We start from the raw sequence: 22,473 nt of genomic DNA, 5'->3' as shown, positions 1-22,473 counted from the left end.
AAGGCGCGAAATTCAAATTTTCTATGGTACGATATCCCTTCGCGCCTACATTTTTTAAATTTACCGCCTTTTTCTACGGACAAGAATGCTTGACCAGATATAGAGATGAAATGGTAGAGCCGGAAATGACCGAACGAGATGCTCATTATGGAACACTTTGAACTTCAGTAGGAATACCAGAGAAAGCGTTATTATTGTATGTCCTTGACAGTGTCACATTTGATTTTTTTAAATTCCCCACCGTAGTATGGTTAATAACCCGACTAAATTACGTAGGTTTTTAATTGTGGTACGTTAATTGTCAGGAATGTTAAATGTGTCGTTTTTAATTTTGCCGCATTGCGTATGTTCTGTCCCTCACGGGCGCACGCGTATAGCACATCTATAGAAAATATACTAGATCTATGACGCAATGCAAGCATAGAGACTATATAAAGGAGCCAAATCTCTATGTATGAAAAGTGTCCATCAAAAAACAGTAATTAGGCGGCGCCACCATACACCGAAATACTACCAAAACAACCTACGTAATTTGGTCGGGTTATTTGTTGGTTCATGTTATACTCATGTCCCAGACCCTAACTAGCGCCACCGGAGAGATTAGGAACCATTATTTAAAGCTGAAAGCGGTCACTTTTGCAACAATTCTGCCATAAGAGATTGGCATCCTTTTCTATACCATCCATAGATGCAAGCATGGCGACTATATAAAGGAGCCAAATCTCTATGTATGAAAAGTGACCATTAAAAAAAAGTAATTAGGCGGCGCCACCATACACCGAAATACTACCAAAATCAACCTACGTAATTTGGTCGGGTTATTTGTTGCCTTATATGGTTCATGTTATACTCATGTCCCAGAGGCTAACTAGCCCCACTGGTGAGATTAGGAACTATTATTTAAAGCTGAAAGCGGTCACTTTTGCAACAAGTCTGCCATAAGAGATTGGCTTCCTTTCTATACCATCCATAGATGCAAGCATGCAAACATGGAGACTAATATATAAAGGAGCCAAATCTCTATGTATGAAAAGTGTCCATCAAAAAACAGTAATTAAGCGGCGCCACCATACACCGAAATACTACCAAAAACAACCTACGTAATTTGGTCCGGTTATTTGTTGGTTCATGTTATACTCATGTCCCAGAGCTTAACTAGCGCCACCGGAGAGATTGGGAACTATTATTTAAAGCTGAAAGCGGTCACTTTTGCAACAATTCTGCCATAACAGATTGGCATCCTTTCTATACCATCCATACTTGCAAAGCTTTGTGTGTGAAGCTGTGAATGTGAAGGTAAAGAACGCCTGTACGATTTCCTTTTCCGTTCCAAGTGCGCGAAGCTTAAACTTCGCTCACAGTTGACACTGGACTGACACTGCTTTGTCAACAATAAAAACAAACAGCTTTGTGATATTATTATTTTGTACTATAGAATTAATCTTATTATTATTTTTATTGAGTACCATGGCAAATGAGAGCGAAATTGTGGTCATATCGACCTCTTCTAGGGTGTCGGACGCATCTCCGTCGCTAACAGTGCGTCAGCGGTGGCGCAACGTACCCTTGCACGAGCGCTGCTCTATGGCCGATATGATAGTACTCAAGAACGCTTTCCAAGAGGCTTTCCTGCACAAATTGCTACCGAATCAATTCAGGGAGCTTTTGAGGACCCAGTTTAACTTAGAATACGATGATGAAGAGTTCAATATATTGTTTCTGAAGGTAGTACCTCCTCAACTCACCTACCTGTATTTTTAATAATTTTTATTACAGTCATCTACCTACCAGAAAAGTAGACTCCGACCACGCTATGTCGCGCGCCAAGTTTTATGCCGTGGCCACGGCATAATCAGTATAATCACTCACTGACAAGTGCGCCAAGTGCCAAGCTGGTAGGTACACCGCAAGGTTAGCACCAGCGAACCAATTTTTTTTTCTGTTATGCTTTTGACCGCTTTCGTTTAGCCCAGGTCATCGTCAGTTCAATCATGTATGTACCTATTTATTCACATGAATTATCTTCATTTCCTAAACCCTATACAGATAAACACGAACCGTAACGGCGAGATGGAATGGGACGAGCTAGTATCGCACCTGCTGCTGGGTTACTTCACCAACGACCCTGAGAACCAGCGCGCGTCGCTGCAGCTCGCTATCATGGGGCGACCCACCATCATGCGCTCGCAGCACCGCCATCCCATATCCAAGATATGCTTCTGTCCTGATGTTGCAAAGGTTACCAATTACACCATTGCAAGGTCACCATTCTGAACTGACAAATATATTACAGTACATATGGTGCTACTTTTTCGCACTAGTGCGGGAATGAGCACTTTTCGTGCATATGTCGAAAGTTTAAAGGGCCATATGTACTGTAAAACGTTGTACGATACACGTGCGAAAAGGTAATTCGCAATTCGTGTCGATTTAAAACACTCCCTGCGGTCGTGTTTTAATTTATCGCCACTCGTTTCGAATTTCCTCTTTTCCGCACTTGTATCGTAATAGTTATTTGTTATACAAGGGTGCAGTTGTATTTTACCCGCGAGCGTAGAATTGAAACACAAGCAAGGGAAAGGATTCTATAGGTGAACCACGAGCGAAGCGAGTGGTTCTAAAATAGAATCCTGAGCGTACCGAGTGTTTCAACACACGAGAAGTAAAATACACTTGCGCCCGTGTATAACACAAAACTTTTCACCTCACTATAGCGAGGAAAATGCAACATCCACAGGCGTTAGATCATCATCATCACTGGAATCACTCATTTCTTTACGATATTATAACAGAAAACTCTGGAAGTTGTGTATTTTTACGCGAGTCGGTGAGAAAAGTTTTTTAGTAAAAAAATTGTTGACAATGTTGACATTTCTGACGTATGAAATGTCAACGATGCGTTTTGAAATTGCATCGACTCAACTTGTGCGTTCAGAATTATATTTAACATCATTATAATAAAACAAACGTTTCTTATGGAATTTTAAGGTTTATGACTTAAAATCATTAAATAAAGCTAAATTTGGTATTTTTCATTAGATTCTCAAACCATTTATTTAATGATAATTAATATCGAACGAATCATTATCATAAACGATTTACGTTTTGTTATCTGTCAAGCTACTTAAACACGCTCCATCCAAGGTCAAATTACTTTCCCCACTAGTGGATAAAACGCGTTTTTCCCCGCTTGTATTGAAGGATAAAAAACAACTTTCCGAGCTAGTGAGGGGAAAATAACTATTGTACTTAGAGTAGTGCTGCCCGACGATTTAACTCTATCAGATGCTGCCAATTGTGAAACTGCTCAGCTATGGTAAGTGCCGCTGTAGAAAGAATAAGTAGGTAATAGGTAGTTTTTAGCTGGTCTTCTTAAGACGAAAGTGGAGGACCCTTGCGAAATCGACTTTTCAGAGAATCGTAGTCCTCATTCTCCTTTGAGGATATTATTGAAAATATAGGTATCAAGATCAACCACGTTTTAGTGATTAATTTCGAATGTTTAATTAAGTATTATAAGAGTTAAGGAGCATTTAAAAATTTGTATGAAATCTGGTTTTCGCTTCTAATTTTTACAATTATCAAAAAATCGAAAAAAGTCAAACGTAGCTATGGTTAATCAAATTATGTCAAAATATTTTCCATATTTTTTAATATTATTATTATGAAACAAGAAACACGGTCATTTACAAAGTGCGTGGTAATTATACATTGCATTTTAAAGTTAGACCTACAGTTTCCTTAATTAAATATAAAGGTGCTACATTTTATAAATTTCTAAACAATTTTTTTTTTATTACTTTTGTTACATAATGTCAATCAATATCCAGAGAGGAAAATGGTGACTACGTTTGTATGGAGAAGCGGCCGTCCCCTTTCCTCTTAAATCGCAAACTAGTGCTATTGACGTGAACAACAATTTTGTACAGATCTTGTTGAAGCCAAGCCGAACTGAAGCAAAGCGTAAATGTAGGGACGTTAACAACGACGAATTTGGTACATTGACCCGCTAGTCCCTATCTCTATCGCACGCGCATAATTATATAGCTGCCCCGCTCGCACAGTGGCATTGACATCCTGCACCGTGAGTGGACCAACAATAACATAATTACGCGCGTGCGATATTAGAGATCGGAACAGGCACAGGTGGGTCATACCTATACGAAATTCTTCCTGCGTAGCGTCCTTATTTGATAATTATGTGTGCAGGATCGCAGCACGACTCCAATGCAGGGCGGATACATTACCGCGAGCCGCGACGGGCAACTCAACTGGTGGACGCTGGACATGACGATGCTTCGCACCGCTTATTCATCCAGCCGTCAGTGGACTATCATATTCCTCACATTTGTGTGTCACACATTCATTCCTTTAGAGCAGCATTTCCTAAATTATGGGTCGCGACCCTTTGGTGGGTCGAAAGCCAACATTGAGTGGGCCCTGAAACTACTAGGAAATTGAGCGTTATAATATTATATTTTTTTATACCAATAATGTTTTACTTATACTTATCTATAGGTATATATGCCCCCTTTTTTAGATGGCCAAGATTTGTGCCCCAAACATTGAAGTTTTTGTTAGGTGAGTCGCAGCCCAGTCAGCTTTGGGAACCTCCAAAGAGTCTAAAGCATGGCTATAGGTACTGGGTGATTTTGGGCTCGTGACGTGATCTCGAATGTCAAAAATGAATTAAGATGGTCATACTGAACAAGGTTTCCCATGGGAACATTTTGAAAATCGTGAAAAAAATATACCCTTGGTTGGTCCCAGTTTCGTCTACTTCGGGCCGGGCCCTCATGCCATGCATGGTGTCCATTAGATTTTATTTTCGCAATATTGTGGTTAGTCCCTGTGTTTAGCATGACCATCTTAACACATTTTTGTCATTTAGGATCACAACCCTAAAATCTCCCAGTATCAATCGTTTACATAGTAGAATTCGTCAAATCGCGACACAATATTGAAATGGATATTTAATTATTTCTGTATCTGATTGTGTAAATTGTGTTATTATGCCGTAGGACGTAGATAATCAATTATATAACTACAATTGAGTTTCAGCATCTCCTAGACATATAATTCCTAGACATTTCTTTTATTCGAGCATTTGTAAGCATTGTGTTTTATAAAATCGTATTTGCGCCTGAACTGTAAAAGTATCCTTGTCCTCAAAGCCAATATATCCGCCAGCTGTCCTGAAAGTGCGCACTACATGGGTGACGGACTGCGTGTGCCTTCCCGACGTGAACATGCTGGTGACTAGCTCAACGGAGCGTGATCTGCGCTTCTACGACATCACGGCCAAGACCTTCACACTCAAAATCGTCATCACCAGCTGGGAGTACATGGCTAGTATCTAAGCCCGCTCCAGACTACGCGGCGCGAAGCCGCGAACGCGAATGTGGAGTCGATTTCGCTGATTAGCGAACAAGACTCCACACTCGCGTTCGCCGCTTCGCGCCGCGAATCGCGCACGAGTGTGGAGGGGGCTTTACGAACAGTGCACATTGCACACCCGAATGTCAGAATGAGGGAATCCCCAAGATATAAAACATTGAATATTCTATGCCTAAATCTAATCTGTTGATTAACTACATGTGTACGAGGAGCTCGGTTAAATAGTTCTTTTTAAATTTAAAAATAACTATCTCTTCTGTCTTTACGTAGTTTTAGTTTTAAATTAACTTAGTTATGCACTAAATTATCACTACTTTCCTAGATATGCACGATGTACTACTACTTCCAAAAGGACATAAACGAGAATTGCATCCTGATTCTCGGAGACGTTGGTGGATATGTGCGAGTTCTGCAGTTCTCTCCAATCGAGCGTGGACCTTTCCGGAATGAAGCTGGAAAACCGTTGCAGACCGTGCGACATATTGATCTACAACGGAAGGTATGATAAAAAAATAATAGGGGAATGGTTGTTTAACTTGTTTTATTAACTAGGCATCGGCACTATCGTAGGCACACTTACCTCCGACGTTAAAAGGCCATTTTATTTTTATTTTATTGATTAAAAAAATTACACAGCATTACAGTAGGTACTAATGCACTGCGAAATTTAGGACAGAAAGTAATACATACAAACAAGGTACAGTATACAATCTGGGACTAGGTAGGTATGACATTTTTTTTTTTTTTTACACAAATTCAAAGAAACGAGGTATATACACAAAATAAAACAATATACAAAGAAATATTAATAACTAACTGAGGACGGACGGTCATCCATTGCCTCACAAAGGTTTTTGCATTCCTCACAAATTAGCCTCCAACTACCGGCAAAAACGTCACAGTCCGGAGCCGACTTGAGAAGTGCGTTGATGTAGTGCAAAGCGCGAAGCCGTGGTGATTGCCTGTACGCCGCAGTGCGCGCTTTAGGTGCAGCAAGTAAGTCGCGATGACGAGGTCTAAAATTAAACTTTGCCTGAGACAGAGAAGGGACGCGGAGGCGCAACAGCTGCGAGACCAGCTGAGGGCAGTCTGTGTCCCCACGCAATATTCTGCACGCCCCGGTCATGAGTGCATAATTACGCCTCACTTCCAGGGAGTTAAAACCCAGAGTTCCAAGCAAATATTTTGTTGGGTAAAGGAAGGGATAGTACCCATAGATTTTTTTAAATAAAAATCTCAGGAACGCCTTTTGGATCTTTTCTAGAAGCAAGGCGTAAGTGACCTCATGGGGATTCCACACTCTGGACGCTGCCTCCAGTTTACTCCTAACTAAAGCGGTAAAGACAATCTTGATGACAAACGGGTTGTCAAAATCGCGAGCGTTGCGGATAACAAATCCCAATCTCTGATAGCAGTCGGTAGCTAGGTTACTCATATGAGCATGAAAATTGAGGTGCGAGTCAAATATGATACCTAGGTCTTTAATAGTGTTAACGCGGTTTATTAATTCCGTCCCTAACATGTAATTACCCAATAGGGGGCTATGAGATCGGCTAAAAGACATTACGGAACACTTCTCAGGGTGGAAAAGCAGTTTGTTTAAGATACTCCATTCATCCATCATAGTTCGATTAGTTACTAGTCACAAAATGGGTTCAGATTGATAATAAAAACAAGCACGGCATATTTTTGAGAAAACCACACTACAGTTTTACGGACTGAACCCAATAAATCTGTTTATGTTTTTTTTTAATGTTTGTGTCTACCAGCGCGCGCTACCAGAACTGCGCTTGATTGAAAAAGCTCGGGTCCATACAGATTGGGTGCGACAAGTTTCATACTACTCGCCGCTGCACTGTCTCATGTCCTGTGCCACGTGCCCCGACGCACTGCTTATGTGTGACCTGCAGGGCTCCAAGACACACAACATGTTCCATGTCGATAAGGTAAATCCTTAAGTTGATTGAAGCTTATAAAAATGTACACGCATTAATATCAATATGCTGAATCGCTTTTGCCATCAATTACTAACCCTATTCCTAAAACATCCTTGCAACCCTTCACGACTTCAAAAGAGCACGCCTCAAAGATCTTGGACTCAAGCGTCTGCTTCGAAAATCTCAGCCCAAATTTCCAGTACGAGTTTTATGCGGGGTGTACACACTCGTCGAGAGCGCCCGAGACAGGCCGAGAACGAATGTGTACATGCTGCTCCCTTCTCGTCTCGCTTTTCCTTGTCTCGTCTCGCGCTTTTCCAATTGGATCGGAACACAATTTGGTTTTGCAAGTCACGCTGAGCGTGCATGAAATAATTTATTGACTACGTAATTGTCCAGGTGTCGCCGTCGCCCCATCGTCATCATCGTTCATTACTTTTTAGGGTATCCAATGCTTCGCGTTTGACGAGGAAGCCCATGTACTAGTGACAGGCGGGCCAGACTGCACGGTGCGCGTGTGGAGCCCCTTCGTTCCTGCCGCACCTAACTTGGTTCTCCAGGGTCACCATGCGGGCATCGTTGCCCTCGTGGTGCAGAACGGTGGGCAGACCATCTATTCGCTGGCGAGAGACAGGGTTATCAAGGTCTGGGATGTTCAAGGGCAAAATTGTGTTCAGGTAAGATATATTAGCACCTACTTACGTAAATAATAAAGGGATGAAAAACGTCGTTATCGGTACTGGAACTAAGTATCTACATACTTTGGATTTGGTTTCGTAGGAAGTTCTACAATATGGTCAATTAATTATAACTTTTAGTACCAGTAACATTAAGATTTAAAGATGAACAATTTGACATGATGTCAATTTTGTCCAACTCAACCTGGTCGTTCACTTCCTTTGCTTCCTGGAAATTTCTGGTGCACAAGGTGTAACTGTAATTTCGAGAACACTAAGAAGTTTGAGTTATCATCGACCGCGCAAATAATGTCTCGCCAGTCTTTGACCCGCAGCCTGCGATCGATAAGCGCTTAGAAAATACATCTGCGTGCCTACCATTCACAGACATATATAGACGTGCCGTCTGAAATCGGCGAGCGTACCCCGATCTCAGCCGTCTACAATCCAGCTACGCGAGAGTTTATTCTGGCAGCCATCAAGATTGCAGTTCTGGTATTGGATGAACAACTAAATACCAACCATACGGATGGCTTTACGCATTCGAGAGCGATTGCGAAGGTGCTCTACAACCCGCTCTTTAAAGTGGTAATCACTTGTGGGTTGGACAGCATCATTATCAACTGGAACCCGCTAACTGGTGAGAATTTGTATTTAGCTTTGGACTGTAAATTGCCATTAACCCCATAAATCGTATATTTCCATCTGTTACCGCGTGCAATGCAACCATTTATGCAATTCACCCTAGGTAGATACAGTTAACCACGACCATGGAACATTTTGGTGTTTTAAATAATTTAAGATTACAAGAAATTGTTTGTTACTGCAGTGAATTAGTTTTATGCGTATTTATCGACCTTATCGTCTATCGTGGCACACTTATAAATATTTCATGTAAAGGGAAACGCAACGTGATGGTGAGGGATGCACATACCCGGCTACTGCATGGCGAGCAGATCCCTGTGGAGATCACTGCCGCCTGCTTCGACCCCGGTTACCAGCTGCTGTGTACCGGCGCTAGAGATGGTTCGCTTAAGGTTAGAGATTGTATTTTTACGTACAGACATACTGTTCAACGAATCCGATGTGTGTCGCAGATATTGTGATATTACTTTTTCCGAGCTGGAGGCTTAGCCCAGGTGCCAATCGTTTGCGCCATAGCGAACGAAACGCTAGTGTCTCTCTGTCGCACTTATATGGAAGAGTGATAGAAAGACAAACGATCGCTACGGCGCAAGCGATTGGCATCTTAGCTAGGCCCTCTGTTCTGCAGCCTAGAACAGCAAGACCTAAAATTAAGAAGACGTAGCACCTTGATATTGTAACGAAAGGTCACCTCCGCAGGCCCATTGGGATTTGGGATCTATTGTGATATTTGGGATGCGATTAGCGACAGCTCCTTTTTTCCTCCAAGTTCTTGATTTTAAAGAAGTTTGCGTATCTTGTCCTAAACTATAGCAGCACCAAGTATTTTTATTCTAAATATTACTTACAGACTTGGAATTTTAACACTGGATTGTGTCTGAGAACCTTGACGATTGAGTACATGTGCGAAGTTACCGGCGTGTTCTGGGTTGAAGGACGGTAAGTAAAGCACTACTGCCAAAAAATGTTTCCTCTGGTGATTATCAATGGATGAAAAATCTTTTGCTTGCAGCATTATGGCAATTGGGTGGAATCGACACGTGACAGAGTTTGAGGACACTGGCACAGCCACAACGGGAAAGTCTTGGGAGACGCGGCACAGTGAGGATGTCCTGGCCGCGGCGGCGCGTATGCCGTTATCACTTGCTACCAGCTCCTATAACTCCGAGATGATACTATGGAAGTTGGAGACTGGTCAGCCCTACAGGTAGGATTAAGGGGCATATGGGAAAGACATTAGCATGTCCATGGGGGTGGACGTGGTCGTGGCTTGGCACCATAGTCAACCAACAGTAAATGAGAAAAACAGTTTTTAATTAGGAAAGCCATCCATGGATGAAAACAAACCATTAGACAACAAAACGCGGCCGTAGATTGTGAAATGGATGTTCATTAGGTAATCTATTTCTTTATGATGAAGCAAGACATGGACACAAATTTAGTTGACATAGGTGAAACCGGTTTCTGGTGCCTCGGTTGGCTGGTTACACTTGAAAGGACGCCCAACACCTAAAATAAATTACATGCATGAGTCTATTGTTACATTTGTTACCTTTGCATACCGCTGTGGGTGTGAGGGAGGAATAAGTATTAGTGTATAGCTTGTACAATTATATTTGCTGGCTATGTTTTTTACAGAATGTTCTCGTGTACGGAGCCCATGCTGCGCATCAAGATGCAATTCAACAAGCGCGATTTAAGCCGCGCTGCTAGTCCCGGCGGCACGGGTGCAAAACGGCATTCATCGTCCGCGCACAGGCCCAGGTATAAGGGATATCAGGTATCCAGGTCTAGGGCGTATAGGCGGTATAGGGATGGGCTATGAAGATATCATAATTATATGAGTCAGCAGACATCCACCAGGTCTTGGGCCTTATTCAACGGACTTCAAAAATCTTCACTGAATTGTCGATCTTTTTGAACAGCTTCAGTTCTTAATAGCGAACGAAAGTAAAATACAATTCGAAAATAGCAGGATCAATTCCCCTAGCCTAACTTTTTAACTGTAGGTACCTGTCAGGATGAATTTTGAAACTTAATGTATTTATAGTCTGTAACTAAAGATTTACGTAAAACTATCTCCAGACGGTGAGTAAACAAGTTGCACGGTGGAATTCTAGTAGAAATTGACTAAATCCAGTTTAACATCCTCACGCAATTAAACCCTCCATGTACTTACTTACACCATAGTCTACTTACGTCTCCTCAACTATCTGGGTTGAGCACTAAAAACCTGTGGTTATGCGTTGTTTTGGTAATGCAGCAGTATGAGTGGACGCGGCGTGGACACGGCAGCAGCGGTGCAGAAGGCGCGCGCGCGCCGCGTGTCTACCGTCTCGCTCCCGCAGCGGGCGCAGGCTATGCGTCATCTCGGCGTGCATGCCATGGTCTTCCTCGAGACTCGGCCTATGCACATGCGCGTTGGTTAGCAAAAAAAACTAACATGTCTCGCTAGTGTCCATCACCGTAGTTAAGCTGTCCATACCATAGTCCTTACGGTGCTCGGTGGACCACTCCGGTAAACCGTAACGTTTAAGTATTGGCCATCATCTTTAACTGTAGTTGTTGTAGTTAAACAGCTGTGTCAGTTTCACTCTCGTATCATTAACTGCGCACTTAGATCTTTCGCGCGAGATACAGCCTGTATCCTGTAGCCTGTGTAATGTATGTTTGTCAGCTGAACGGTTCCTCATAAAATTCTTCACTACACTTACCAAAATACTACAATCTTTGTTTTCCAGCATCACTGATGTTGTCCCTCGAAAACGGTATGGTGCAAGCTTGGTCAGACCACTCAGCCGGCGGGTTCCAGGGATCTTTCCAAGCCGTGCACACAGCTGGTGACTACGTCTCTGCGTTGGCCACTGACGCGCAAAACAACTACCTCTTCACTGGCACTACTGTGGGATACATTAAGACATGGCTTATGACGAATTATCTTGTCAATAAGGAGGTCAGTACCAGGGGGGTGTCACTGCGCAGTTTAGGTATATTTGGCCGGCGCACCGCCCGAGACGGTGTATGGCAGTGGGCTGCTGCTCGGCTCGCACGATAGTCGTGTCACGTGGCGCTCGCGCAAAATTGTAAATAAGCAATGGCTTCGAAACCTAAATCGCGATCTAATCTGTATAAAAGATAATGTTCTGTTTACGGATGTCTGAATAAACGGAAGAACAAGGAAGCAGAAAAAACCTTTTTTTTAAATTCCGGACTATATTGACCGACATATTTTCAAAGGAATAAGTACTTCTAGGGATCCCTTATAGGGATAAGTCCGCCTTTGTACATTGTATATTTTTTTGGTGTTTTATTGTGTTTGTAATCTGTCTTAGAGTTCGCTAAATTTTGTACAATAAAGTGTTTACATACATACATACATACTTCTGTGGCATACCTACTTCCGTGAGAATCAGACATACTATCTCCGGCTAAAAAATTTATGTTTACAGAATCAACGTTTGTAATTCCTACATATTTATCTTAAAAATAATAAATCAGTAGGTTACAAAAACTTGTCAAGTGACAACCCCGTGCCGACACTCGGAGCTCGGTCATAAAACTGCGGCGCGCAAAGAAGATTCACGGTTCGTGCGCGGTTATAAGTTTCAATTTTGCTTGCAGGCGGCGAGTGTAGGTATAATTTTATACCTAAATCTGGCTTTTGTGAAGGAGTGAATTTTCTGTACGGTAGTACTATTAGTTATTCTGTGTCAGTACTCAGTATTGCTGGAGAAGAATCAGGAGGGAAACAGCTATTGCCCAAAAGTTTATAGGTTCATCAGACAGTCTGGCTTCTGACTTACCAATTGCAGCATTATGCTAACTGAGAAGTACATGAGCGCTAGAGAGAAAGGATAAATGAAATATCTATGGCATGGGGATATAATCTTATGTACATTCTGACGAAATCTGTAAGGGATACTTCTGCGCATTCATTCAAAGAAACTCTCGGCTAACCTTTCCTATCTTCTTTCCTTCTTAATTCAATTCAATTTTCTTTATTTCAATTTAGGCATTAACATAATGCACCTATGAAAGTCAAAAAAGTACAGTTGTACAAAATTAAAATTAAACATTCATCCAAATAATCACAAATCACAACATACATTACAATTTACATACTTAGAAAATACAGAATTATTAATAAAATCAATTTCAATTACCTATTTAACAAATTAAACATTTCAATCAATACAAAAAATATATAACAGAATTATAAATAAAATCAATTTCAATTATTTGCCCTTAGACTACTTGGTTTGTCACTTAAGTTAATTTTCCATACATCCCGATCTGTGATATAGTCCTTAACTCTATAATATGCCCTTGCAATCAGTGCTCGTTTTACAACGGTTTTAAATTTTGCATCCGTGAGCTCACAAATTTCTAAAGGAATTTTGTTGTAGAACTTTGTACAATTTCCTACGAAGGTCTTTTTTGTTTTTACAAGTCTATAGAAAGAAACTTTCAGTTTACCCGAATTTCTGGTAACCTTTGGTTTATCAGCGTTTGTTGGAAAATTGTACAAATTTCTCCTTACATACATTATTACCTCAAAGATATACAGGGACGGCAGCGTTAAAATGTCAATTTTCTTAAAAAAATCTTTTAGTGACTCCCGCGCCCTTAAGTTATATATTGCCCTTATTGCTCGTTTTTGTAGTATAAATATTGTTTCTATATCGGCAGCAGAACCCCACAGTACAAGACCGTATGACATTAAACTATTAAAGTAGGCGAAGTAAACCATTCGTGCCGTCTCTACATTAGTTAACTGTCTCATTTTTCTGACTGCAAAAGCAGCTGAGCTCAACCTACTGGCTAGTGTAGTTACATGGGATCCCCACTGCAGATTTGAGTCAAGTGTTATTCCTAAAAACACCGCTGTTTCTACAAAATCAACAGACTGACCATTAAGTTTAATTTTAGAGACTAAATTTAGATTAGAACCATTAACTAAAGAGAATTTCAAACATTTGGTTTTTTTTGGATTCAGCATTAAATTATTTGCAGCAAACCAATCACACACTTCAGAGAGGGTGTCATTCGGCTCAGCTAACTCAGTGTCTTTTCTGTTCACCTTGAAAAGCAAAGAAGTGTCATCGGCAAACATGACAATGCCGGATTTTCGGCCTACCATATAGGGCAGGTCATTTACATACACCAGAAACAGAAAAGGGCCTAAAATCGATCCCTGCGGTACACCTAGCTCTACCACTTCATCTGACGATAAGGCACCATTTACAGCAACCTTTTGGCTTCTCTCTGATAGATAAGAGTGTATTAGATTCAATGCTTGTCCTTGAATGCCATAAAAACAAAGCTTAGCAATTAACGTCTTATGGTCTACACAATCAAAGGCTTTGGAAAGGTCGCAGAAGACGCCAATCGCGTCCCGCGACTCTTCCCAAGCTTGCAAAATGAATTTAATTAAACTTATGCCCGCATCAGCAGTGGATCTATTTTTTGTAAAACCAAATTGTTGTGTATGTAGAATTTTATTAGAATTGAAGTGAGAAATTAATTGCACAAGGATTATTTTTTCAAATATTTTACTAAATGCTGGCAATATAGATACTGGACGATAATCAGTCGGATTATTGCTATCACCTGATTTGAAAATTGGTACCACTTTACTCAATTTCATTAAACTTGGAAAAACACCCTTTTCTATGCAACCATTAAAAATTAATGCTAGAGATGGCGCTACAACCTCTAAAATCGATTCCAGTACCTGTACCGATACCCCCCATAGATCTTCAGTTCGTTTTATTTTTATCATTTTGAACGTCTTAAGAATGTCTAAGGAGGAAACCTTATTAAAATGGAAGTGACTTATATTTTCAAGTTTTACATTTTCACGTAGCAAAGATTCAGCTGCAGCTGTTGATGATGCCAGAAATTTGGTGGTTTCCTTGGGAATTTTAGAAAAGAAAGTATTGAATTCGGTTGCTACTTTAACGGGGTCCGTTTCTAATTTGCCATCCACTGTTAAGGCGATTGTGGAATTGCCTTTACTCCTTTGCCCCGTTTCTGTGTTTATTATTTTCCAAACAGATTTGACTTTGTTTTTAGAACTTGTTATTTTTTCTTTAATATAAGCTGCTTTTGCTTTTTTGCATACTATTTTAAATAATTTCGAATAATTTCTGACATACTGATGAAAACTTTCATTGGTGGTATACGATCTCCTTTCATATAACTGGTATAATTTGTCTCTGCTTATGCGAATCCCTGCCGTGGCCCATTCCTGAAATGACATCTTACTTTTTATTCTTATTTGCTTTTTTGCACAGGTCTTATTGAATTCCTTGCACACCGTGCTCTGGAGCATGTTGAATAGCTCATTCGGATCATTTGATTCTACTTGTGTATTTGAAATTGTAACTGCCAAATTAGATTTAAGTTGTGCCAGTCTGTTTTTACCTAGTGGTCTTATCTCAATCACGCGGTCAGTGTGCTTCCTCTCACCAGGTAGCCTAACAATAAGAGCCTTATGATCCGAACGAACACCGTTCACCACACTTGATTCCAGGTGAGAACAGTTCAACCAAATGTTGTCAATACATGTAGCGGTGGTGGGAGTAATCCGAGTAGGCTCATTAAACACATAACTCAAATTAAATGACCTAAACAAAGCGACATACTGGTCTTTCTCAACGGATTGAGTCAAAATATCTATATTGAAATCGCCACACAGGACTATTGATTTTTTAGTATTGGTCGCCTTGTCAAGGACATCATCAACAGTATTAATAAAAGAACTTACGTCACAGGATGGAGGCTTGTACATGCAGATTATAAGATACTGGTCCAGCTCTGCGGATGCAATCTCGCAAATTCGATCCACAGAGCGTACTGAGAGATCTTTGCGCTCTTTGAATGCTAAGCCATTCTTTACTAAAACCATAGAACCACCACCTGCCGCAGTTGTTCTGTTAAAAGCGCTAGCCACTACATAGTTACTAACATTAAATTTCATTGTATCGTTTTTCAACCAAGTTTCTGTTAAGCAGATTACATCGACATCTTCTTTTTCTGTAAACAACTCTAAATCTAAGATTTTGCCAGAGAAGCGATTTATGTTTTGGTAAAGTAGTGAAATACTGTTTTGCTTATCTGTTGTCTTTACTTTAAGTTTAAATTGTGCAAAGAAATTTTGTTCGTCATTTTAGTATTGTTGGTGTCAAATAATGTATGTCTTGCATCTACTGCGTGTGGGCAGTGCGGGTCACTAATGTTATATGCCAATAATTTCACTATACACCGTTTCTCTACCTGTGACATGTACATTGAATATTTCGTTAATTTAAAATTCTCTATAAATTTATTAACATCAAATAGTTGGATCACATCGCGAACCTGACTTGTCGCATTATACATAAATAGATTAATTCGGTGGATACATAGATTATAATCTCGACTCATATTAAAACAATATGGAAAAGTACATAAAATTATCTTACATTTACATTTATTTTGAATGTCAAGCAAAGATTTGATATTAGTGTCTAGCGATCGCTTTGTTACCGTAGTGTGGTCTCCGACCAAGACAACTATGGTAGTGAATTCATCATAGTCACAAGATTGAACTTTTTCAATGAGATTATTAAACGATAACCCTGGATAGCACTTATTCACTACATTTTGCTGAAGACACTCGGCCATTATAGGTCCAGTTCCTACACCTATTTTGTCGGAGAAAATAACAGTTTTCCTTTCAGTTGATGATGGAAAAAGTTTCGGTTTTTCCTGTGGAGTATGGTTTTGTTTAGATATCACGCCGCTTTGACATATACTAGCTGCACTGGTCATGCAGCACAGCTGAGACGTGACCTGCCCATCAGTAAGTAAGGATGGGAGTACCGATGACTCTGGAACCTGAGATGGAGGCGCCGTTACATCAATACCTGCACTTTTATGCCTACGACGACCGGCAGCTCGATTGCGACGATTCCACAAGTGACGGCGACGTTTGATCTTTTTAGAATTCCTGCACCTTGGTATTTTTTTGCGCTTCGGTGAACAGATGGAGAGCTTACTTTCTTCTATAGATTCCTCTATTTGTGGATTGTGATCGATAGTATCGGCGTCCTCGGACTCTTCCTTTTCCAGCCGTGTTTCCAAGAACCACTCGGTCAGTTCACGGTTTTGCTGACTGAGTTGCGTGAGTTCCGCTGCTGCGCTCGATAATTCATTAATCTGTACATGTGCCGAGTTAAGTTTTATATTTACAGTCTCGAGCTCGGCTTTTTGATTGACTAGTTTAGTTCTTAATTCTATAGATTCCTTTTTCAGGTTAACATGTTTTCTAAAAATTCTTATGCTCTTTCTAATGAGTGATTTATATCTCTTATTTTTCTTTGTCTTAAACTTTCTTTTATTAACATTTTCTTTAGCACCTATGCTAGTGGAGCGACCTAATCCGGTAAACGACGACAATTCCTGTGATAGTGACATGGTGTTGACCCAATCATCTTCCTTGCGATGGGTTAAAGCAGCTATTTCATTTTTTGCCTCAGCTAGTTGTCGCTGCAGAAAAGCGATTTTCTCAAGGGCGGCATCATGTACTGACTGACACTCTTGTAAGTCGTGTACGAGTATCTGTAGTGAATTTCTCTGAGCTTCAGACTCTGCTAGATGGTCAGACAACTCGTTTAACTGACGCTTTAACGTAGAGTTACGGGCTACCATTAATTTAATTTCAGTTTCATTGTCATCCCTTTCTGCCAAAAGTCTATCAGTTGTAGCTTTTTGTTCTTTTAGTTCGTCTTGGGCCTTTAATAGATTTTGTTGAAGCAACATCCTTCGTGTCGTCATTTTCCATTAATTTACAATGAGGTCAAATATATAATGTTTAAAGTAATATAATTATATTTAAAAACTATCAAGGATAGTCTTAGTTCAGTGTAGTGCTTGGAACAGTCCCCTAGTAACTTACTACGAGTAATACGAGATACTAATTTCTGAACGCACTCAGTCTTCAAACGTCAGTGTGACTTTCTTGTCATATGTCAATGTCATTCATTGAAAGTTCTTCACAGTTTCAAAGTGTCAACACCAGTTGTTAATTACCGCTGTGTTTTGTTATAATTTATGCATAAAATCAGTTATTTCGAAATGTTTCTATGTGTGAGTGTGGTTCCCAAACGGGTCTTTGTTTTCCGATGAAGTATTTGAGTGATAATATGTAAATGCAGCTCACCAGGATGTCCCAGACTTTTTCGATAGGCAGCTTATAACCTCACGTAAGTTTTTACACGCAGTTGTAACTTTTTTAAGTGGTTTAAACATTATTAATTAATTAATTTGAGTACAAGTGTTACAAACACGACTGTCAATGTCAACCCACACACACACATTTGTTTGTGTGTTCAACCTGAGCTTTGATAAATAAATAAATGAGTACCTAGAGTGAAACAATATAACTATAAGGAACTTTCCTATATTACGTCTCCAACTTGTGAACTAGTGGACGCAGGACGTGTATAAGCTGACAGAGACGATTAATTGTTTCCCCTCAGGTACACGTCAACATGCCAGCTCTCCGCCTCGAGTTTCCGTTTCTGTGGCGTGACCGCGTCGAGGGTCGCGCCAAGCGTTGTGTGCGCGATCAGCCTCTGCCCTTGCTGCTGAACAGCTACAAAGGTCACGTGCGTTGCGTCACTACCCTCGCCTATATCGACGAGTACAAGCTATTGCTTAGGTAGGTACTACGCGCTCAACGAAGACGATGTCATGATGTCACTTTTAGATACAAGCTGTTGCTCGGGAACTACCGGTCCTGTCGAGGGTTGTGTCAAGTGCTAAGAAGGTATAATCTGCTCAAGTACTACAGCGTTAAGTCCTTTATCGCGCACCTAGGTACTGTAAAGGTTTGCAAGTTTTGCAACCTTTACAGCCTTTTTGATCAGTGACTGGCAACAGTTACGTATTTAAATTTAGAATCTGTTCTCGCTGTCAGATGGAACGGGTGTGTGGATCGGTATTCCAGAAGGGGCAGCTATCAAAACTAGTCGATGATTGTTACTTATTAGCTAACTTGTGAGAAAAATAATAAAAATATATTGAAATGCAGATAATCCACGTTTTATCATCTTCCACATCCTCCCTGCTAGGCCGTATCCCTTTACAATCCCTACAGTGTGCCATGGTGCTGAAAAAGATTATATTGAGGATAGCTGCATTGGATATTGGATCATCAGATCATCACACATCAACAACATGATGTATTATAGGTACTTACGAGTACATTAACGAAAATAAACTGTTGCTCGGTATGGGTGAGGGTCACGTTAAGCGCTGTAGTGACCAGCTTCTGCTTATTATTACTCACTTGAATCGACGAGCACATATGTACTATCTACTACACGCTTTGAGCATACCTACTTACGAGTAAGTAGATAAAACAGTAACACATTAATGCGTATGACTCTGTCAACCAATCTTTTCACGCAGTGGCAGTTCAGACTACAGCGTTCGAGTCTGGCGTCTTTCCGGCGAGTACCTACAGACCCTGGGATCCTTCCAGCCCTGGAACCTGGACGTGACCTCTGTGCCACCTGATGTCAAGAAAGTTGCGAGCTTTACTACTATGAAGGTGAGCTTTCTTGTGTCTACAATTGATAAAGCTGAAAACTGTCTTAAGAATCTTTGAAAAAAGCCGCCGCATAAACCTTTCTAAGGTTTAGTTCATTTGAAAGGATTCAGAAGAACTATAATAATTTTTTTATCAAATTCAATTTATGTCATTCCTAGTTCATCAATCATTTTAATTTCTGTAGGCTTAGGTCGTCCTCCCCAAAAAAACCGGTAGTCTATCTCGCGGGCCAAATACTGTTGCGGCTTGCGGCGCACTCGTGCTAAGCCTAATGAAAACTTAGAATTTGAATCACTTCAGTTTTGGCATTAAGCGAGTATTGCCTAATCTTTTGCTTCGTTTTAGAACTGGCACCTACCTATTTCAAATAAGAATCCCATCACTCTTAACCTTATTTTGTGCAGGTCTTCCGCAGCGGATACGTGTCGCGCTACGTGCCCGGCCAGATCGAGATCGACAAGCTGCGCGACATCACGGAACGCGAGCTGCGCACGGGCACGTTCGGCGCGCCGTGCGCAGACCCGCTGCTCGGGCACCACTTCAAGCTGCCGCGCCGGCCGGAGACGCAGGCGCGGATTGTGCTCGATGATTCTCTGCAGACGGTTAGTAATAAAACCGAGGACCTTGAGGAGGGCTTATTGCCTCTACCGTGTCATTGTCATGTCACGCCGGGTAAATTGGTCGTCGCGCTCGCTGAATCACAGATAGAGTCAACAGAGCAGGATGCGGCTGCCCGGTAAGTTCTAAATGTTCGAACCACTTGTTATTTTCCAGATCCCGCTATACGCGCATCTGCGCATGGCATCCACCACCCCGATACGTCGGCCGCCCACTCCGGAGCTGGTGCGCGCCACGCGCCTGCGTCGCGCCGCCGCCGCCGGCAAGAAGGCCCATTTCGGCTCCACTTCTATGGAGGGGCCCCAGAGGATTAGCTCGGAAAAGCGCCCGGAAACTTGAGAAGGGTTTATTAGATCCTTGCGCGGGACACTTAGGTACTAAGAGCTTACTAAATTACTCAGAGCGACAGGGAAAATATACATATACCTTGCTTTGTCCCTGTCAGCAGAAAGTGTCCGGCCACCGGGATAGTGGTAATATACTTCTTCTTTCTTCGCTGTAATAGATTTGAGACTTTACCAAAGACAGTAAACCCAAGCTGGATGGGATGGCGCGTCAGTTATTTTGTTGAGGCGTAATATAATGTAATATTCTTGAATGGCGACGTCAAGTTGGAATTGCCATTTATTTCTGCAGATTCCCTTGAAAGCAGCGTTTGAGCTATTTTCAAGAGATGCGAAACGAGCTTGACGTTATTAACCTTTTCGACGCCGTGTCAAACACAAAAGTTGTCACTTGGACGCCACGTCACCGAAGTGTCAAAACTGAAATTGAACTTTATGCACATGCACGTAGGTCTATATTGCTCTGTGGTCTTTGACCGATTAATCCGTCTTTGTCGTTGGACCTGCGGTGCCGTGGTGCCGATATATCCGTCATTGGTGTCCAAAAGGTTATTTCTCACCTCATTAAAAATTAAGTAGCAGCTTGGGTTAAAGATCCTTGGACTACGGTTAGATTTTTCGACGTTTTTATTTACACACTTTTATTTAGCTTCACTGCGTATATACCTACCTTTGTATGCATATTTTGTATGTATAGTACTTCAAATCTAGTAACTAAAATTTGAACCACTTCCCGGTATCTGATTCAGTTGAAATTTGGAGCACTGTCGTAATTCCGGTGACAATGCAATAATATGCTAACATGGAGGTGTTCTGATGATGCAGCCGGTAGGTAGCCAAAGGAACTCCTCGATGGAAAAACACAAACACATCAAGTTTAGGCTCATTATAAAGGTCTCAAGAAGTACTCGATAGACATGCAAATTAGAAGAAGTACAGTCAGCAATAAAAGTGTGTGTCACAAAAACATTTTTTTGACAGTTATATATATTATAAATACTTATCATCATCACATATCATCAGTTAAGTAGATGACATATGTCGTGAAATCGTATATAAAATAACAATAGGTAATTAGGTATTGTTGGTTACTCAGCTTTAATGTTTTAGATTGATATGTTGTGAGTTTATTAACATTGTTACTTATAGATTAATCATTTGATTCTTTTCAATATATTTTTATTATAATTAATACCTGCCATTTGTTTCATTAACATCTCAATCCCTACCTGACAACCCAAGTAGCCAGTCAACGGCGCAGGCGCACTTCAGCCACCACAAGAAAACGTACTTGAACTGTAGGGCAGTACTTGCTTTGGCGTAAATCGTCGCGTTCTATTGTTTTAGCTACGTTGGCCCAATGTCGCCGTCTAAGCCTACCGCAAACATCGAAGTTTGCAAATAATGCGTAAATAGAGTGACAGAGATAGTTCCCCGATATTAACGAACTTCGGTTTTCGCGATTATAGCCCTGAGGGCATAACCAAACCAAGATGCCAATTGTTTGCGCCATAGCGAACGAAACGGATCTCTTACTCTTCCGTATTGTGGTATTAGTCCGACGTTTCGAGGACGGCGTTGTCCCCGTGGTCTCGGAGAAGACTAGCTAAAATTGACAACATCTTCTAGCCGCGCGAGTTTTTCTTTGTAATTGAAGTAGAACTGTGTCACTTTGTAAAATTGAAAAAAAATAAAAAAAATGTTAATGATATTATTTTCAAAATTGCTTTCTTGGGGTTGGATATGGGGATATCACGTATCATTTGTGGTATATTGTACAAAATAAAAATCAGCCATATCGTATCTGGAGGAGCCCAAACTTGGTATGTTTCGAAAATTCTTTTTGTTTTAATTTAAAAAAAATGGCCGAAATGTAATGATGTGATATATTTTTAGAATCAAAAAGCCCTTTCGTATGATACCACACACGATAGGTTTTGGAATTTTTTTATTTTATTTCCATACCAAAAAAAATTATGGTTTACCACTCCCCCCGGGAAATTTTTTTAGGAACTGCAGGTCAAAAAATTTGTTTTGACCTCTAGTATGCGTGTGCCAAACGGCTAACCTGTACATCGATTTGCGGTTTTTTAATTCGAACGGGTTACACTATACCCGCACTTGGTCTTGTTTATCAGCTTGAACGTTTTGCGCACTAGGGATGTTACTCTGTCGACACACAACACTAACGATATTCGATTTATTGACCTGTTTGTTAAGCAAAATATAAGTTTCTAAGAAACATTTTTGTCAAG

At 40.8% G+C, this 22,473-nt stretch overlaps 2 protein-coding genes across 2 annotated transcripts in view; both read left to right on the top strand.

The window, feature by feature from the left end:
- Window positions 1-22,473, top strand: part of LOC134743560 (ATP-binding cassette sub-family G member 4-like) — a 119,676-nt gene that overhangs the window by 12,673 nt on the left and 84,530 nt on the right. The gene's annotated exons all lie outside the window — the stretch shown is intronic.
- On the top strand, window positions 1,320-20,348 carry LOC134743206 (WD repeat-containing protein on Y chromosome-like). The gene is made up of 18 exons (XM_063676589.1): window positions 1,320-1,725; window positions 2,047-2,238; window positions 4,210-4,321; window positions 5,191-5,348; window positions 5,720-5,896; window positions 7,167-7,343; window positions 7,778-8,011; window positions 8,399-8,651; window positions 8,912-9,048; window positions 9,507-9,595; window positions 9,669-9,863; window positions 10,295-10,420; window positions 10,920-11,080; window positions 11,398-11,609; window positions 18,181-18,362; window positions 19,115-19,256; window positions 19,661-19,858; window positions 20,031-20,348. Exons 1-18 carry the CDS (start codon window positions 1,468-1,470, stop codon window positions 20,211-20,213), a joined length of 3,186 nt encoding a protein of 1,061 aa, XP_063532659.1. The 5' UTR covers window positions 1,320-1,467; the 3' UTR covers window positions 20,214-20,348.

The sequence above is a fragment of the Cydia strobilella genome, chromosome 1 (genome assembly GCF_947568885.1).
Source record: "Cydia strobilella chromosome 1, ilCydStro3.1, whole genome shotgun sequence".
NCBI lineage: Eukaryota > Metazoa > Arthropoda > Insecta > Lepidoptera > Tortricidae > Cydia > Cydia strobilella.
Note: the sequence above shows the minus strand (reverse complement) of the source record. Positions and strands in the feature narration are given on the sequence as shown.

What these genes read in the sequence shown, in the direction of transcription:
- LOC134743206 (XM_063676589.1), top strand. Translation starts at nt 1,468, where the DNA reads ATGGCAAATGAGAGCGAAATTGTGGTCATATCGACCTCTTCTAGGGTG. An exon ending in TCAATATATTGTTTCTGAAG is followed by an intron (nt 1,726 to 2,046) that starts GTAGTACCTCCT and finishes AACCCTATACAG; the next exon opens with ATAAACACGAACCGTAACGG. An exon ending in TCGTCCGCGCACAGGCCCAG is followed by an intron (nt 10,421 to 10,919) that starts GTATAAGGGATA and finishes TTGGTAATGCAG; the next exon opens with CAGTATGAGTGGACGCGGCG.